Source organism: Phodopus roborovskii, unplaced genomic scaffold (assembly GCF_943737965.1).
Source record: "Phodopus roborovskii unplaced genomic scaffold, PHOROB, whole genome shotgun sequence".
Lineage (NCBI taxonomy): Eukaryota > Metazoa > Chordata > Mammalia > Rodentia > Cricetidae > Phodopus > Phodopus roborovskii.
Genome location: NW_026126447.1, coordinates 22,909,907 through 22,929,338, shown reverse-complemented (window position 1 = coordinate 22,929,338; position 19,432 = coordinate 22,909,907). Strand labels below are relative to the sequence as shown.

Genomic DNA, 19,432 nt, shown 5'->3' with positions numbered 1-19,432 from the left:
TGTACCTGTAAGTTGAAAGTAACAAAAGTAACAAAAGAAAAAAAAAAGCCCATCAGCCCATCATCTACAGATTGAAATATATAGCTTAAGAGAAGAATATTCAAAATATTCCTTTCTATTCCTTCAGGCTTCATTTATTTCACTGGTCTTGGAGTCTGAAGAGAAACAGAGTTTGTTCTGAGACTCTCAGGTCCCTTCGTAGAGGCACGCTGTTCCACCAACAGCTGTTAGTCCTGCTACCCTCATGGTCAGTACTGTATGGAATATGCCTTCTCTAGAAAGGAGCCCCCTTCTGCTAGTCAAACAGCCTTCCTGGGAGAAAGAAAAGCAGACAATGATGGTCAAAATCAAGATGAAATGCCTGGCTCCCTTTGCAAAACAAGGCTCAAGCCAAAAGAGCCAATCTTCTTCAAAGCTTTTTGGAAGACATTGAACCCTTACACTGTGGTCAGGAGTCAGCCTCCTTTCTGACCCTGGCTCCTTCCTGAAGAACATCCCCTAGCCAGGCTTCAGCACAGGGCCTATAACAGGACTGATTCCTGGAGAATCCAGCCTGCAACAGGGTTGATCACACAACACTAAAAGAGCCTTCCAAAGAAATGGCCTGGAGATTGATCTAAGATGGTGACTGTGGAACCGGAAACCACCCCTACTACTAATCCCCCACCTGTGGAAGAGGAAAAAACAGAGTCTAATCAGGAGGTTGCCAACCCAGAGCACTATATCAAACACCCTCTACAGAACAGGTGGGCACTCTGGTTTTCTAAAAATGATAAAAGCAAAACTTGGCAAGCAAACCTTCGATTGATCTCTGTTGAAGTTTGGGCTCTATACAACCATATCCAGTTGTCTAGTAATTTAATGCCTGGCTGTGACCACTCACTTTTTAAGGATGGTATTGAGCCTATGTGGGAAAATGAGAAGAACAAACCGGGAGGACGATGGCTAATTACACTGAACAAACAGCAGAGACGAAGTGATCTCGATCGCTTTTGGCTAGAGACACTGCTGTACCTTATTGGAGAATCTTTTGATGACTACAGTGATGAGGTATGTGGAGCTGTTGTTAATGTTAGAGCTAAAGGTGATAAGATAGCAATATGGATGACTGAATGTGAAAACAGAGACACAGTCACACACATAGGGAGGGTATACAAGGAAAGGTTAGGACTTCCTCCAAAGATAGTGATTGGTTACCAGTCCCACGCAGACACAGCTACGAAGAGCGCCTCCACCACTAAAAATAGGTTTGTTGTTTAAGAAGACACCTGAGTATTCTCACAGGAGACTGTGTCACGAAATCGAGACTGGGAGCTGAACCAAAGCCTCGTCCAAGCAGAGTGGACTGCACTGAAGTTTGATTCCGTCTTTTGTTGCTAAGATATAAGAGAAGTCTCGTTCGCCTTTGTCTTGTACCTCTGTGTTCATTTCTTACCCACCCCCCAATTTTTGCTAGTGTGTCCACTATCCCAATCAAAGAATTACAGTATCTGTCACCCCCAAACTCGCAGATGTGTTCCTGGCCCGCACTGTAACAGCTGGTTAGAATTACCATGATACACACATTTGCCTTTCCACAGTATTCGAAAAAGAACTTGCATTTCTGTTACCTTAGCAGGAAAAGACCTGTTTCTGTTCCACTCCGTGCAGGAGCGTGTTTTTGCTGGTGAGAGTCTGAGTACAGTTTTCTAGCAACCTCATTTCCTTTCCCAGCATTCTCCTTGCTGTCCTCTTGCTGATGGCTGCTAGAGTTTAATTTATTTGCTTCCCTCCTTGATAACATTAGTGATTCTGATTTCAGTTTTTCATTTGTTTTGCTTTTGTTTTTTTCCACATGTAACATTGGTGAAGGATCCAGGAATATGACAGAAAGGTGGAATAAACATTAAATTTGTGCATTCTTTGGTAATTTTTTGTTTTTTGTAACTACAAAGCTTTGCTACAAATTTATGCATTTCATTCAAATCAGTGATCTATGTCTGTGTGATCCCTAAACATAATTGTGGACTATAAAAATGTAACACCATAATTACATTCCTATCTAGAATTAGTATGTCTGCTTTTGTATCTTTATGCTGTACTTTAACACTTTGTATTACTTAGGATATTTTGCTTTGGTTACAAATGGCTCAAGTAGAAAAGCAGTCCCATTCATATTAAGACAGTGTACAAAACTGTAAATAAAATGTGTACAGTGGGAAAAAAAGAAAAAAGAAAAGAAATATTAGATGACCCCCTTCAGTTCACTGTAACTGATATTTTGTGCAGGCTAGCTGTACAGACAAGAACCCCAAATCCATACTGAGATAAGTTTTTCCTTGAACTTTCTCCTTGAGCATTTGTTTAGCTTAGATGGCTGATTGGTTTGTTTGGTTTGGTTGGATGAATTTAAACACACAAAGACAAATGCTCAAAGGTGGATAAAGGCATTTCCTTTGGATTTTTCTCTAAAATAAAATGTGTGCATGATTTCTTCAAAATAAGCCAAAGGCAAAAGTACTAATTTAAAAAACCAGTAGTTGCAACTGAACTATGTGATTGTGTGTGTGTGTGTGTGTGTGTGTGTGTGTGTGTGTGTGTGTGTGTGTGTAGCTTGACTATAGAGTCAGGTGGACCCAAAGAAAGAATGAAAGAATTTACATATTGCTTAGGTTTGATGTCTCCTTCCTACTTACCAATATAATCATGACCATTACACGCTCAATTAAAGACCAAGAGAGGCAAACTGTATGGATGGTGTGTGGTACAGATTGGCCATTTTCAAGTGACAGGTGAGTATAGTTTCAAATGATGGGGTTAATCTACATTAAGCAGAAATTGAAAACCTGATGACCGTAAAGGATAAATTAGGGAGTGATTTTTTTTTCAAATGCTTCATTATAGGGCTTGTCAACTAGCTCATTATGAATATGCCCCCAAATTTTAAATACTCACTTACCTTCCATTCTATTTTTACATGTTTTAATATTTGAAGCTATCTTTTTATGCCATGTCAATAGTATAAGTTATACCACTCTTTTCATTTATTAGCCCTTTCTTGACCATCAGTCTCCGGTCACTTGTGAGCAGGGTACTTATGCACCCAAATCCTCAGTTTCCTCATTTATAACACAGAATTGAAGGTCACCAAGTGCTGTTGAGAAGATTAATAAGAACTGTGTGAGAAAATGCCTCTAGCATTCCCTATTGGTTATTTGTTGTCAGTGTGTAGTGTTTGACAAGAATTCCCATCTGGAGAATTTTTAAAAATGTATTCAAGTGATGGAATGATTTAAAACACATTCAAATCCCTTGGATCTTACATAGCTATATTCATTTTCACACAAAGAATATTTTTAGATGACCTAACTCTCCTGATAAATAATGCTATGGTTCAGAGCCTCTCACTCCCCCCTTCTTCAAAATAATATAAGACAAATAAAGAAAACTTTTGACAAGGTTAAGGTTATCTGTGTTAGTCTGTGGTACCTAAATGCAAACTGTTTCTTTTTCATTTTGGTGCTTATGGGGAGAATTGGGAACTAATGAGAAATGGCAATTGTCCCACTAAGTAAACAAGTATTTTGTAACACAAGAATTTAGTAAATGTGCAAGACCTCTTAAGCCATCGTTCTAGAAGAAACTCTGTATTTTGTTTAGGAAATAATTCTGACTTCTGGGGACATTTACTTTAAAGCTGAATTTGCTGAAAGCCTGGGGCACAGTTCTAAGACTGTCCCAAAGCACTGTAATGGGGCAATTAGTGCCTAATGATATAGAAGAAGGGTGCAGCACTAGTCTACATCAAATTGAAAGGAAGGTATCGCTTGAGCTGTTAAGACCACAAAGACCACAGAGGCATGCATTTCCCACTGTCAGCATTATAGTGTGTGTGTGTGTGTGTGTGTGTGTGTGTGTGTGTGTGTGTGTGTGTAGCAACAAAAACATTTTATCTAGAAACAACCCATAAATATTTAGAAAGAAATGTGTAAAAAGTTATTTAAAATAGCCCAATTTAGTGATTAATAGATTGATATTGAGTGAGCTTTCTTTTACCGATTTCTTAAGCTTTTTCCCTAGTTTTGTACCATCATCTTAGGGTTAAGTATGTTTGTAAGTTTTAGTTTTAAATTTTCACCAGCTTTTGACTTTTCTACTTTATGTAGTTGTAAAGTTTAGGAACTTTTGGAATGTCTTATGCAATGGTTTGAAAGAAAATGGCGCCCAAAGAGAATGGCACTATTAGGAGTTGTGGCTTTGTTGATGTAGGTGTGGTCTTGTTGAAGGAAGTATGTCACTGTGGGTGTGGGTTTTGAGGTCTCATATGTGCTTAAGTCACACTTTGCTTCCTGTTGCTGGCGGGATCAAGATGTAGCCTGTACAATACCTGCCTACGTGCCACCATATGTCACCATGATGAAAATGGAATAAATCTCTGAAAATGTAAGCCATTCCAATTAAATGTTTTTATTTTCTAAGAGTTGCTGTGACTGACAGCAAAATGTTGAGCTGCCTTGAGATAAGTTATCATTGCTCCAATGTCTCCATCCACATAGGCTTCATTTCAGTTATTTTGATTTATTGCCAGAGTTGCCTGTACTGAATTCAATGCCGGAATAATTCTTGGAATGATGAATTATAATATGGACTTCATTTTCTTGAAATATCACATGTTTTAATGGCCCAATTTTTCTGAGCAGGCAGTAGCATAATACATAGTTCTTGTATCAACCTTGTTAGGTTTTAGTGTCCAGTTAATCAGCTTAACACTAACCCAGGGTTTGCTGTGAATATAATTTGGACTCTTGGTTTGTGTCTGCTACTCAAGGTAAACCCTATAGTACATAAAAACAAAGAAGTTGTTTTTATGATAAAGAATCTGGAAAATACAACAAAATCAACATAATATCATCAGACATGCTGATGGTGCTTGGGTACAAGCGTCAAAAGGGGGGTTTTAATGATAAGACTTTAAAACAAAAAAGATAATGCAGTTTCTGTTGCTTCACTTTCTGAACTATAAATGCCTCCTTACTTTCATGTGATTCAGGGCTTCCTTAGCGGCAGCCACAAACCAAGAGTCCAGCAGTTCTGAAAGCCAACTACTGTATGTGGTTTTAACCACAGATCCTACATTTGTGAGAGTTCTTGGGCTCGAATAATTACTTGATTTGTGAGCTCTGGAAGGGTCTTTGAGTATTAAAAAGTGGAGTTCATAAGAAACCCTGTTCCTGTACACACAGTGAAGATGAAGCTGGGAACTGTTCACAGTGAAGTCTACACTGCTCTTTTTATTCAGGAGAGAGAAGTCTATCTTGTCAAAGTGTATAGCCCTGATTAAACATGACTTGAGGAAGGACAGATGTCACAGTCCGTGCTCCTGTTTAGTACCTGAGCAGACAGAGAGAGCTCCAGCCAGGAGGGAAGATTAAACAGTCTTCAAGACTCTAGCAGGCAGAAAATGAAAGGTTTTAATATGTTGTTTCTCATGGAATTTAGGAAGAAGGAGACAGTGACTGCCCTTTAAAGGGTTTAATACATCTTATAGAAGAGGGGTGTGTAAAAGCATTTTGGTTTGTGTCTTGGTGAGCTCTCCACTAAACATATTGTCTTTGTACTTTGTGCCAATAGTATTTGATTCTCTGATTGGACCTAAAATGTATAACCTCTGACTAATAGACTTTGGATAAGTAGAGGTGTCCTTGAAGACTTCTGAGGCATTGAGAGCCAGCCCAGTTTCCAAGCTTAAGGAATATAATTTGGCCAGGTGTTATACCTACAATGGAGACCTGAGGGCCTAGGCATAAGTAGTCTAGGTTTGGAAAGTAATCTAGGGTTTCACTTATATCATAACTAAGGAGATCTCCTACTTTCTTCCTGCAAGTTCAATTGTATTTGAAAGAAAATGATACCTGACTATAAGAGTCCCTCAAAGACTGATTCTGAGGTGACAAAACAAAAATGTAGTTATTATAAATACCCTTTAAAAGAGTGTTTATAACAGCTGGACAAAACAGCCCTACAGACTACAGCCAGGATATCTAAATCTTCTTCAAATCCCCCAAGACAGCGCCCCTTACCAGCAGGAAGTAGTTTGGAAAGAACGACGCCCAAATTCCCAAATATTGTGTATAAATGTTTGTTTTCATTTAATTTGACTTTGTTATATAAAATTAAATAAAATAAAAAAAATAACAAAAAAAAGAGTGTTTATAATCCTGTTGTTAAATCTCATAGTAGGGCTTCATCTGTTGGTGTCAGTTTTCTGGACTTTAGGTAACCAGAAAGTAGGATATGTTGGCAGTCCCAAATACCTTTCTGTTAGTGCCACATTGGCACAACTTACATAGATTGTGCTGCTAAGTTAAAACGCACTAAATTCTTATGGTTGGGTGCAGTAAGAAAAAGAAAATAGGAGAGGGGAAATGAGTTTTAAAGCCAGCATGCATTGTGTTAAGAAAGACAAGTGAACTGAGCTTCCTGGTAGCAAGATGATCAAACACCTAGAACTAGGCTCCTGTTAATGTAGTGTGAGCACAGACTTGGAATTTTAATAAAGTTCTAGAAGTGATCTTATTCACTCCAAGTAAAATCAGTGAGGCCACTCCAGATAAATATATGGAGGGTGAATTTTCTAACTAGGGAGCTGGTGATTTTTTTTTTTTTTTTTTTTTTTTTTTTTTTTGGTCAGGAGAAAAATACTAGGAAAGATTTTAAAAAATGGTGGAAAAGTTATAGGTGCCCAGGAGAGGGCTTGAATCAAGTGCTGGGGTCTTGAGTTTATGAGTCTTGGGGATTGTGTTTACACTACCAGGAGTCTTCTTGAAAAACAAGCACCCAACCCTGATACTCATTCCCGATACCTGATCCCTGAAGGGTTCACAACTGAAAGAGACTAGTGAATCCCATGCTAATGGAATGGTGATTGACTTTAACAGGATGAAGATGGATCCAACGAGAAAAAAATCTCCAAAGCGTTACCACAATGCAATTTATTAGAACTTGAAGTGATCTAAAGTCACAAGAAAATCCTCTGATGAGCACAGTCTCATGAGGGCTAGCGGAGGAGAAGGAATGAGAAACACAGGAGCAATCCCAGCCCCTGGAGCTGGGAAAAAGAACTAAACAGAAAGACTACAGTCTTTCTTCCTTACAGACAGCAGACCCACCCTATGCAGGCCTTTAGGTCCCACCAAAGTGTTGCTTGGGGAGGAGGACATTGCAACTGAAAGATCCGTTGAACAGGCTGCGACCCTCACACTCTATGGTGGCAGGAACTGTCTTCAAGAAGAGGGCTGATCTAGATTTCACTAGAGTGTTGCCTGGATCAGAAATTGTGGCCCTCTGGAGCCAGGGCCATAGGAAGAAAAAGAAGTCCCTAGGCCACCGCAGGAAGGCTTTGTAGCCTAAACAAAGGGCATCAAGTATCTGTGAGCACAGAAGACATGACTTTGAGAATCCCCTAGTCAAGAAGGGAAGCCTCTGGCAATACCAGGGATGCCCCAGCCTTTGCTGTCTCTAGCCCCAGAGGTTGCAGGTTCTAGGGTCCAGGATGAGAAGCAAAGTTCTGGTTCCTCATGCAGACACACCAATACTGTGGGGAGTGGCCATTCTGGAAGAGAATTCGGCCTTTAGACCATAAAAAGCCCAAAAGGACATGTTATTTAGTATATAGCAAACAGGACAGCAGGAAGAAAAAAATCACCTTCCAAGAAATGAGTTTGTGATCCACAGGGCCTACAGGTGACATTTTGAAATGATTCAGTTAGGCAGGCATCCCAGTGCAATGCACTGTAGTAGGCACAAAGAATATAGAAGTGGCAACGTTTGTAAACAGAAGAGGTGTTCTCAGTGGTAAAGTTTTCATTATAACTCCAACACAGCTAGTCCATGTGAAATGAGGTGACACTTCTGCTAAGCTGATGTGAAATGACCTTTCATGGACGAACGGTTCTTCTGAAAAGTGACACAAAACAGGGACTGTAATTCATAGAGAGATCATAAAAACAAAAGAACTATTTTCCTCATGAGAGCAGGCTGGTTCTCAAGCATAATTCAGACTGTTTCTGGTCAATAACCCATCTAACAAAGGCGGTTAACCAACAAGCAAAACTGTAATGAGGAATAGATCTGGGAAGACATTGAATCATGATGATAAATACCATTGCCAAGTAGTTAGAGACTTAAACAATCTTTCAGCTTGCCACATATGTATAATAAAAGGATGAAATAAACTTTTAAAAACTACGTGGAAGAATTTGTGTGTTCAATACAGGATGAGGGATATGAGGTAAAAGTTCTACCCTGTCATTGCCACATTAATATCTCCCCTAAGTAAGCGTCGGTGTCCACTTGCAAATTTGACATAGGACTCTTGATGCTTTATTCAAAATATGGAAGCGTTTTGTGCATGAAAGTGTGAGTTGGCCTAACATTAGGAGTCTGTTCATATGAAACCACATATATTTAATTTAAAATAGTTCAAGGTTCCAAGCCACACCCTCTACAACTGACTCTATGCATACGCATGCGTGCATGTGTGGGTGTGTGTGTGAGTGCGTGTGTGTGTGCATGTGTGTGTGTGTGTGTGTGTGTGTGTGTGTGTGTGTGTATTCATATTCATCCTCAATTCTGCTGCCAAGCTTCACATCGTGGCAATAGTGGCTGATGAAGAAAGGAACATGATGGTTTTAAAAATGAAATCAGTGCATTCAGGATATGGACCTACGTTGAAGGAAAAGGTGGAAACTAAGTTCTTTGGTTAAAGAAAAAGAAGACATGTACTTAAAAACAAAAGTTCTAATGTATACCATAGACAAGCACAGGGCTGCTCGACTCATAAAGGTTCAGGGTGTCTGTGCCCAGCAGAAAGCAAAGAATACCTCATGCTGTTTACACACCATTCTAAAGCATATCCAACATCTTTGTGAGTCAGGTTCTTTTTATTAACTTGGTTTTTCAGCCTTTGAGTACAAAGACTATTTGTTCAAGTGAGTAGAAAAAGCAAATATAAATAGCTGGACTCCAGTGGGAAGCCAGTGTGAATCACACCATCCCAAGAGACATACTCCCTTCCAAATGTGGAAGAGATTTCTGCCCTTGTCAAGGCCCAAACTCACATAAGCAACAGTAAATGGTGTCAGTGGATTGGGTTTTTTTTTATTATTCGTGTGTATGTGTGTGTGTGTGCTTAACAATGATAGTCAAAGAAAACTGGCCATGAATTTGGGAGGAAGTGGGGGACTACTTGGGAGGGGTTGAAGGGAGAGGATATTGGAGGGTCAGAAAAGAACACAGGAAGGATTGGAAGCAGGAAAGAAGAGGGAGAAATTATATAATCATATTTTAATTAAAACATTAAAAGGCGCATTAAGGCTGTAGGAAAGGTGGTGTGCCAGAATGCTATTGAAGAGTTTAAACTGCTGTAAGTAAAAGCACTGCCCTAGCCTGCTTCCTGATGCTGTGATTAACACCATGCACCATGATCAATGAGACCTGGGGATGAAAGGGTTAATTTGGCTCACAGGTCCCTAACACTAGCAACCACTGAGGGAAGTAAGGGCAGGAACTGGATCATGGATCATGGAGGAATGCTGTTTACTGGATTGCTTCCCATACCTTGCTGATCTACCTCACTTATACAACCCAAGTTGTATTGGCACTGACCAAATAGACTTGGCCCTCCCACATCAATCACTAATCAATAAAATGCTCCCACAGAATTTCCTACAGGACAATATGATGAAGGCATTTCCTCAACTAAGTCTTCCGCTTCCAGGTAACTCCAAGTGATATCAAGTTGAAAAGAAAGCCGGGGCAATCATCCTTCTGACCCCACTGTGTCATCAAGCTCTCAGGCTGACCTAAGATACAAGGGAAAACTGGAACCCTTACCCTGGACTCAGTGAGAGTGAAGACCTCAGGCCTGTCATGGCTCCTAAAAAAAATATCTCTCTCTCTCTCTCTCTCTCTCTCTCTCTCTCTCTCTCTCTCTCTCTCTATATATATATATATATATATATATATATATATATATATATATATATTGAAATGGCTTAGAAAACCTGCTCTTCACTTAAATATATATTTTTTAAACTCTGACTTTTTCTCTGCAATTCCAAGTGATGATGAAAAACTCCACACTAAACAGAAGCAGCCAGTGTACACACCTGACCTACAACTCAAGCCATCACTCCACTGAGCTTTGGCCAGTTGGCTCAAAGATATGGCTTTGGAGACTCACTCTATGTTTAGGAAGGATTAAAAGATTTTTTTTAAAATGGTTTCTCTGACTGATATGCACTGGCATTTTAATGATTTTTTTTTCACAAAAGTTACTTCCCTGGCAAAATTCTTTGTGTGACCACAACTTGTCTGTACCACTCAAAATGAAAACCCCCAGCATCCAAGAGTTGCCAACAGCTCAGCTAAGGGTAGGTTTCATGAACACTTTTCCCATCCATGATGGAATTTCTCAATTTAGTAATAAAGAGCTTAAGATTACCTATTTTTTTTATTTCATTCTGTTGCTAAGGATGTTAGAAGGAGATCAGTATCACATCTCCATTGTCACCTAAGCAGATATCAAGAGCACTCGCCTTAGCAGCTAAGTCCAAAGAAAGCTTATCATCAGACCTCCCAATGCTTTATGTGTATGCACATACCTGCCCCTCACAACCTCACACCAAATATATAATTTTATAAAAGGTAAAATGAGATCCAGAGAAGCTAATTAGCATGTACAAAGGCAAATAATTGAGAGTCAGAAGTTCAATGCAACTGGAGGATTTAGACAGCCACAAGACCCCTTTCACCTATATAAAAGAAAAATAGTCTTAGCATGAAGACCAGGGCAGAAAACAAGTGGAGAAGTCATCTTAGCCTACTAACTATAGTACATTATATAAATTATATAAATTATGTTAAAAGTATCTGTTAATTAATATGAACACTGAAATTTGTGAAAGGTTTTAAAATTCATTTGATTCAACATCTCACCCAAGGTAGGCAATGCAAAGGAAGCTAAGTTTGATCAACTTTTCCAGTTAAATCTTGCTTCAATTTTTCTACTTAATAGACCCATGCAGAAGGATTGGAAGTACCAAAGTAAAGTATCCCACCACAAGGAAAATAGCACATAGTCTATGAGATAGTTTGAAGAAAAGCATAGGCTAGATCTACAACAACACATGAATGTCTTCTATTATAGTCCCTGGATTGGATTAATAAGGCTCAATAGTAAGTCTGTATCCTGTAAAGAACTTATGTCATGAAAGGTAGAATATGCTGAGGCCTCTGCAAGCATTTCTCATGTGCTGGTTTTGCGAAAAATAATGTATAGTTAATAAAAGTCCACAATTAACCAAACATTTAGTGTAAGTCCAGAACATGGTCAAATAAAATGTGAAGAATGGTCAATGACCAATGTCAAAATTGAGAGGGCCAACATTAAAACAAATTAAGATAGAAACACTTCATTAAAATATATAAAAAAAAAAACAACTCTAAAACCTAGAGTAAGGCAAAGATGTCTACTTTTATCACTCTTACACTTGCAGTACTGTCACTCCAAGTCAGAGCAATCAGGTAAGAGAAAGAAAAGGGATTCCAATGGGAAGAAAGGAAGTTAAATTATTTCTATTGCATATAACAGCATTTCACACACAGAGAACTCACACACAGAGGACTCACACACAAAGGACTCACACACAAACACACACACACACAAATTAAACTGATAAAAGAATTCAGTAAATCTTCACAAATCAAAATCCACATGCAAATATCACAAAACAATGAACTTGCTAGAAAAGAAACAATGAAAATTTCCATTGTAACAGTAGCTACAAAAAGACTTTGAATTATATAATCAAGGATGTAAATTATTTCTACTTAGATCATTACCAAATCCTGGGGCTGGGAAGTCAGTAAAATGTCTTACAAGCAATAGGACCTGAGATCTATCCCCAGAATCCACCTTTAAAAGGCCAAGTTTGTTGAAGCATGATTGCAATCATGGTACTTGGGACACAGAGGCAGGAATGGCCCTGCGATTCACTTGCAAGACATCCTAGTCTACTTGCTGAGTTCCAGGCCAGTGAAAGACCCTGCCTCAAAAAAAAGTGGATATCCACCTAAAGAACAATAGCTGAGATTCTTCTCTAGCCTCCACATATATGGGCACACACATAAAAATGCACCCCCCACAAATCGACACACACACATACACACACACGTGTGTGTGTGTGAATTACCAAGTACTGGTGAAAAAAAATTAATAATGACACCAGAAAGTTGAAAAGAACTCCAAATTTCATGGACTAGAGGAGTTAATAGTCTTAAAATGTCCGTGCAACTCAAAGTTGCTTACAGATGTAGTTCAGTCCCCAACAAAATACAATGGTATTTTGCATGATAATAGGAAAAAATATCCTAAAATTCACATAGACTCATAGATGAACCCAAGTAACCAAAGCAGTTTTCAGCACAAAGTATCAAGTATCACACCTGAACTCAAAACATACAACCAACCTGCCATGTTCCAAGCAGCATGGTACCTTAATAAAAACAGGCATATAGATCAATTAAACGGAATAAAGAAAAAATAAATAATAATATCAAGAAGCCACTGATTTTTTACAAAAAGCACTAGAAACATACACTGGCTAAAGGGAAGCAAGCTTCTTTTGCAGATGATTCCAGTGAAACAGAAATTCATATGCACAAGACTGAAATTAGACAGCTTTCTCCCACAGTCATAAATGAGCACAAATGTATCTATGACACAAATGATAAACCAGAATATGTCTAAACTGGAGGAATAAGTTTTAATGGTCTACAGCACAAAGGGGTGGCTATAATTTACAATTCATTATGTATTTACTGAAAAAACAAAAAGAGGCATCCTGAAACAAAGAAATGATAACTGTTTAAGGAGACAGAAATGGAACTGGAGAGATGACCCAGCAGTTAAGAGCACTTGCTGCTCTTGCAAAGGACCCAGCACGTACATCAGACAGCTCACAACTGCCTGTAACTCCATTCCAGGGCATCAGATGCAAACTTCTGGCCTCCACAGACACCTTCACATTTGTGATGCATATACACTTGGGCACAAATGCATACACTTTAAATAAATAAATAAATAAATATTTTTAAAGAAGATAGAAATGATAATTCCCTTTATTTGATCATTAGACATTGTATATTTATATTGTCAACGTGTCATGTATTCATCAATCGTTAGTTAATGTACATAATTATCTTGTGTCCATTTTAAAATTATTTGTAAAAAAAAAACAATAAAATACAAGTCAAGAGTAAGATAAGTAAGTCATCTCACCACTTAGATGAAAAACACAGGCTCAAAGGGAGCAAATGCCTTACTGAGGTCAAAAAGCAAGCAAATGGCAGAGCATAGCAAAGGAAATAATCAAGAAAGAGAAGGTACTGGCAGATTACTCGTGTGACAAGAAGATAACAACCAAAATACATGAAGAATGCCAGAAGTTCAGAGCATTAAACAAATAATGCAATATAAAACAGGCAATATATTTAAATAAAGGATTCTCGAGAGAAGTCATACAAAGAGACAAAAGGTATGTGGGGAAAAAAGTGCTGTGTATCACTAATCATCAAAGAAATATAAATCAAAATAACCATATCACCCCACTCCAGTGTGAACGGATATGATTAACAAGACTAAAGGTAACAAGGGCTGCCAATGACTTAAAGGAAAGGAGACCATTGAAGTGTGGGTGGGAATGCAAATTAGCACAGCCATGATGAAAAACAATGTAAAGTTTCCTTCAGAAAATTAAAAGAGAGCTAGAGTTGATTGTAAACTCACTACTCGATATATATCTAAAGGAACTGAAATGAGTATGTTAGAAATCTCTGCATACCCATGTTCACTTCAGCATTATTCACAATAGCCAAGACACAGAAGCAACCTCACTGCTGGTAAACCAGGATGTAAGTAAAGAAAACGTGACATGTATTCACTGTGACACCATTCAACTGCTAAGAAAAGATGCTTCCATTTGAGACACTGTGACTGGAACTAGAGATCCTTGTGTTAAATGAAAACAATAAGCCAGCTACAGAAATGCAGATATCATGTGATCTCACTCGTATGTGAACCTAAAAAGATCGATCTTATAAGAGTTGAACGCAAAACAGGGGACACTGGAGACTAGGGGAAAAAGGGTGAGGAGATGTGGGCAGAGATAAAAGGAACCAGAACATAGACAGGAACAAAACAGTGAAGTGTCTACAAATAATGATAAAGTACTATATGCCTCAAAAAGCTAGAAGAAAGGATGTAGGATGTTTTTACTAGGAATAAATAATAGATGTTTGAAGAGATCACATACTTAATGCGATTTAAACATTATGTAATACACACCATTCAATGTACACATGTATCCAAGTTTCACATATTGTATCACCAGTGTGTGCACTTTTGTGTTTTAGGGGTCTGCATTTAAAAGAAAAAAAGAAAGAGGTGGGGTCAGAACTGTTGAATTGAACCCATCACCATCGTGGATGTTCTCTGTTTTAACCAACAAAACTTTTCTTAAAAAGAAAAAACAAAAATAAACATTTCTGCTTGAGTACTGTTTAGTTGTTTTGTTTTTCAATTTCCCTTTTGTTTTTTGTTTGCTTTTTTTGGGGGGGGTTGTTTTGTTTGGTTTGGTTTGGTTTGGTTTGGTTTGGTTTTATAGCAGGCCAACCCTACAGCATCTGTCACCACTTTGCACATAATGGAGTAGGAAGATTCAAGTAAGAGTAGAGCAAGATCTGGAATACTGAGTCTCAAAAACCAAATAAAGTCTTTACCCAAACATTAAAACTGGCTCTAAGTATGAAGAAACTGGAAGAAATAAATTATAAGGCCTTTCCACTTCAAAAATAATAAGATAACCAGTGGAGCAAAGAATGCACCCGGGGGATGAATATAATTAAATAGCTGGCTCAAATAATGCACATTTGCAAATCTTAAGAAAAAAATCTTTAAATTATTTTGAGCATAAACTGAGAGTTAAAATAGTTCGACCCTTTTCTGAGTATCCCTGAGAGGCTCCTTGGTGCCACCTAGTGCCAACCATCACTAATGACACAACCAGTGTCAGGGAAATTTTAGCATCTGTGCTGAGTTCTTTTTGTCCTTAGGAAAATAAGCTGCCACGGGAGGGAGGAAACTGTGGTTTCTTCTCCATAATATAAGCTGTGAAGAATTTCAATTCAATATGAACTGTCTCATAACAACTATATGCACATGCATATCCACCATCCACCCCCAAACAAAGGAAAGTCCAACGCATGACATTCTTTCCCTGCGACAGAATTATTTCATACCTCCTTTGTACCAGACCCTGTATGGGTCCAGGCTTAACATTCTGGCTAAGAGAAATGCATAACCAGTACAATGTAGCAGGTGTTTACTGCCTAAATGGACAATTGTGAGTAATAGTGTTTGTCCAAATAGAGGAGAACAGAAAGGAAATGATTTGCAGAATATGCAATCTTCCAGATGACTTTTTAGGATGGTGAGAGAGGTTCTTTTGCAGGAGCTGATTATGGCAAGGGTGCCCTGAAAGATGAGATGGGGAGAGATCGGTACTGAAGCTAAAACAGCCTGGTCCTGACATTGCTGTCTTACTTCTGTGTACTTCCACTCTCATCCCTGTTCAACTGGAATAAGACAAGCATCCTTCATATAGAGTAGCTATGGTGATAAAGGAAGTTAACACATTCAATGTGCATAGAAAGTAGCTGTCACATGCTGAGTGTCCAACACTAATTTTCTGTGACTACTTTGGCTGCAATGAAACTGCTTGGTCCAGCATAAATGGGAACTGAGATGCCACTCCACTTTCAGTACATTAGGTAAACTCAGCCCGGAGGTATCCATAGCCAGAAATTCATTTATTTTATCTAAAGACTTCATGGGGGACTCACAGGTTATCGTTTTTACTCCTTGTAGCCCTAATATGAAAAAGAAATGTTTCTAGAGTTTTCTCTTGCTCTGAGGTGAATAATGACCACCTGGGACTCTATCTCGTGGTTCATACAATCTCCTCTGTCGGTTTGGCAGGGTGAACTTAAAATGTGACCAATATCTAAGGGATTCTATGTGCTTTTGCCTCTTGTAAATTCTTCTGAATCTTATCTTCTTTACACAAGGAAATTAAAGATAAAGCAGAGAGAAATAAAGGAGGAGGGGGCGATAAGTTAGTAGGAGAAAGAATAAACACATTGTGTGCATATGTCCTAGCACTTTCTTTATATTAATCCCATTTCTTTAGCACTTACTCCTACAAAATGGTCATTATTTTTCTTCACACCTTACAAATGAGAAAAATGAAAGTGAACCCCAGGGACTTGAAATGGCTTACCCAAAGACGCACAGCTGATAAGTGGAAGATTATGTTTCTACTATACCTTTAACACTGTACTTACTGTCATCCACAAGCCATCGAGGTTCTCAATAACCCCAGAGAGAAGAGCTAACTAGACTTAGCTCCCCCACCAGATGAGCCATGCTCTAGTATCCTGCCCTGTTTTCCCACAAGTTAAGTATGTATTCTTTCAAAGTGCTTGGGTTTGGCAAAGTGACAAAAATAATCTATATGTCTGTGTATATGTATATGTATTTAGTGGTATTTTGGTTACTGTTCTATTGCTGTGAAAAGACACCATGATCAAGGCAACTCTAAAAGAAAGCATTTTAATTGGGGACTTGTTTACAGTTTCAGAGGGTTAGTCCAAGATTGTCATGGCAGGAAGCATGACAACTGGCAGGAAGCATTGTACTGGAGCAGTAGCTGAGAATTCACACCTGATCCACAAATTGAAGGCAGTGGGGTGGGCGAGACTGGGCCTAACACAGATGACCTGGGAGTCTGTCCCCAGTGACACCTCCTCCAACAAGGCCACATCTCCTAGTCCTTCCTAAACAGTTCACCAACTGGGAACCAAACGTTCAAACCTATGAGCTTATGGAGGCCATTTTCATTCAAAACACCACAAGCGGTGTTTGAACAAATTCACACTAAGATAAGGGAGAGTTAAATCCTCTCCCGGCACAGCCCAACACGTCACCTCTCCAGAAATGTGTGACTTTGGAAGACAGTTAATGAAAATTATTTGTGAGCAAAACATTTGTTAACCTGAATTTTTGTAGATAACATCCCTCATTTCTTCACTTTTGTCTTGACTTGCCTTTAAAACAAGGACTTTGCTCAGTCATCAAACAGACATACCAGTTGCTTCTGATTTCGTCTCAGCAGGAATCAAGCATCACTTCTGCTTTAGAAATTTCACCTTCTCTGCACACTCTCTCTGGGTAAAGTCTAGGTGACAGCTGTCAAATATGCAAGATTCCCTTTTCCCCTATGGTCAAAGAGGCTAGACTTCCATAGAAACAAAATACCTTGAAGAAAGGAGCACGGGTCAATATTCAAGAAGGAAATTATTTTTTTCATCTAAAAAAATCGTGTTTCACTCTATCTCTGTAATATCTTCACTCATTTCTTTCTCTGCTAGTAGGTATGTATGCTTAGTCTATGTCCATAGCCCTTTGAACTAGCCCAATCTCATCCATCTTGGAAGCTAAGTGAAGTCAAGCCTGGTTAGTCCTTGGGTGGGAGATAAACATCTACAGCATGGAGACAGTTGAGATCTAAAAATATCTTTGAGCTAAAAAGATAGACAAGGGGAAATGCACCTGAGCATAAAGAAGGATTGTAGGAGGACAGCCAGCTTCACAAACGTTTAAATGTGGTCAATTCAAAGCCCACTTTGGACACTATATATAAAGTGAGTTTTGCTGGTCAGCCAGCTGCACATCAGACAGTTTGGTGAGCACTGCAACACACAGTAAAAATATCAAACCGTGAAACGAGGACTTTCAGAACCAGTTTTTTTCTAAGTCAAACTTTTGACTCATCTTAAACATAATCTGCATGTTTTGTCCCTTCTTGCTTTTTTTTTTAATAGCCTGAGTCACTATTTCTGCTAATAAAAATTGTGGAGAAAAAAAAATGTTATCTGTACACACCTGGCAACTTGAGTCACTGATATTTTTAAACCTAGAGTTTCTTAAATAGAAATGTAACCCTAGACATCTAAATACCTGAGTCAGAGATGTTTTTATAGCCACATTTTCCTACAAAGACAAGAGGAAAGTTTAGGGGTTTCCCCTTAGGGTTTCACAACTCTGTAAATGCGAGTGGGTGTCACTGTGTTGCACTGTGAAGAGCAGGGGTGGATTAAACATAATCTCCTAGGTTACAGATCTGAGAACCTAAGTGAGGAGCTGAAATACACTGATTTCTATTGAACACAGAAAGCATAACTTCAAGGACCAGGGGGAGTTAGAGACTTACTGATGAAAGTAGTTGAGAATTAACCACGTTTTTAGAAAATAAGTTGCAATTCAGAAAATAGAAACAGCACACAAATGAGAGTCAAGCCTATTGCCTGATTGAGTCTGACGGATCCTGTTATAATTTTATCACCAAAGTCTAAGAAGATTTCAGAAAGAGGAGAAATTACTAGAGAATCTTGGAAAGGTGCCTTAAAGGTGGTGTTGTGAATAGATAAGTCTAAGATCATTTACACACAGCTTGGGGGCTGAGAGCAGCAGTAGGAAGGAATTCTAGTTAGTTCCAGCTTTAAGAAAAGCCCAGTTCTGTAATCCTTGCAAATGACTTCTTCTGAACTATAGTTAAGACTGCTAGATTCATACCGCAACCTATTCTGACTTTCTCATAAATAAAATCAATATCTGATAACAGCAATAAACGTATCCCACATTTTAATGAATGGGATTAGTCATTACACATTTACTCTATCAGTAGAAGTCTAGACAGCTAGACACAGAATGTTACTTGCACTGCACTCCTAGGATCACCTCTCATTTCAGTGTCTCCAGTGGAAAGTTCTATGTAGACTCAGAGTAGGCTCAACCACATGCTAAGCACAGTCGAGCAAGACTCCTATGAGTCTTCTCTCTGACCCAGACATTCCCAGCCCCTGGCTGTGAAGCAAGGGTGTGTCCTAAAGTCCTCAGGGCCAACCCTCAAACAAGACAGTCATACACACTGTCTTTGTGAATTCAGCAAAGCTGGAGACAGAAAGAAGCATATACAGGTTTGCTAAGGTGAAAGTCGAGGTTCTCTGGGAAGCCAGATCTTGAGTGATCACAGCAGCAGTCTCCCTTACAAAGTTGGACGCTCTTCCTTCCTCCTTTATCCATTCTTCCACTCCTTGTCCTCTTGAAGTCACCTGTTAAATAATCTACTTGCCAACATGGATTTGTTTCAAGCACTATTTTCTGAGAAGCCACTCCAAGATCTACAGAATGATCTATATATTTATTGATCTAATTATGATATATGCAAACCCAAGAGCCTAGCCTTAGGGAAAAAATCATGAGTGAAAACTG

The 19,432-nt window shown here is 38.8% G+C and overlaps 1 protein-coding gene across 1 annotated transcript; it reads left to right on the top strand.

Moving 5' to 3' along the window:
- The first annotated feature begins 613 nt into the window (after positions 1-613).
- LOC127224934 (eukaryotic translation initiation factor 4E-like) lies at positions 614-1,898 on the top strand. The gene has a single exon (XM_051188158.1). The coding sequence runs from the start codon at positions 622-624 to the stop codon at positions 1,258-1,260; it is 639 nt and encodes a 212-aa protein (XP_051044115.1). The 5' UTR covers positions 614-621; the 3' UTR covers positions 1,261-1,898.
- Positions 1,899-19,432: the final 17,534 nt, after the last annotated feature.

Excerpts from the sequence above, each read along its gene's own strand:
- LOC127224934 (XM_051188158.1), top strand. The coding sequence starts at position 622 with ATGGTGACTGTGGAACCGGAAACCACCCCTACTACTAATCCCCCACCT.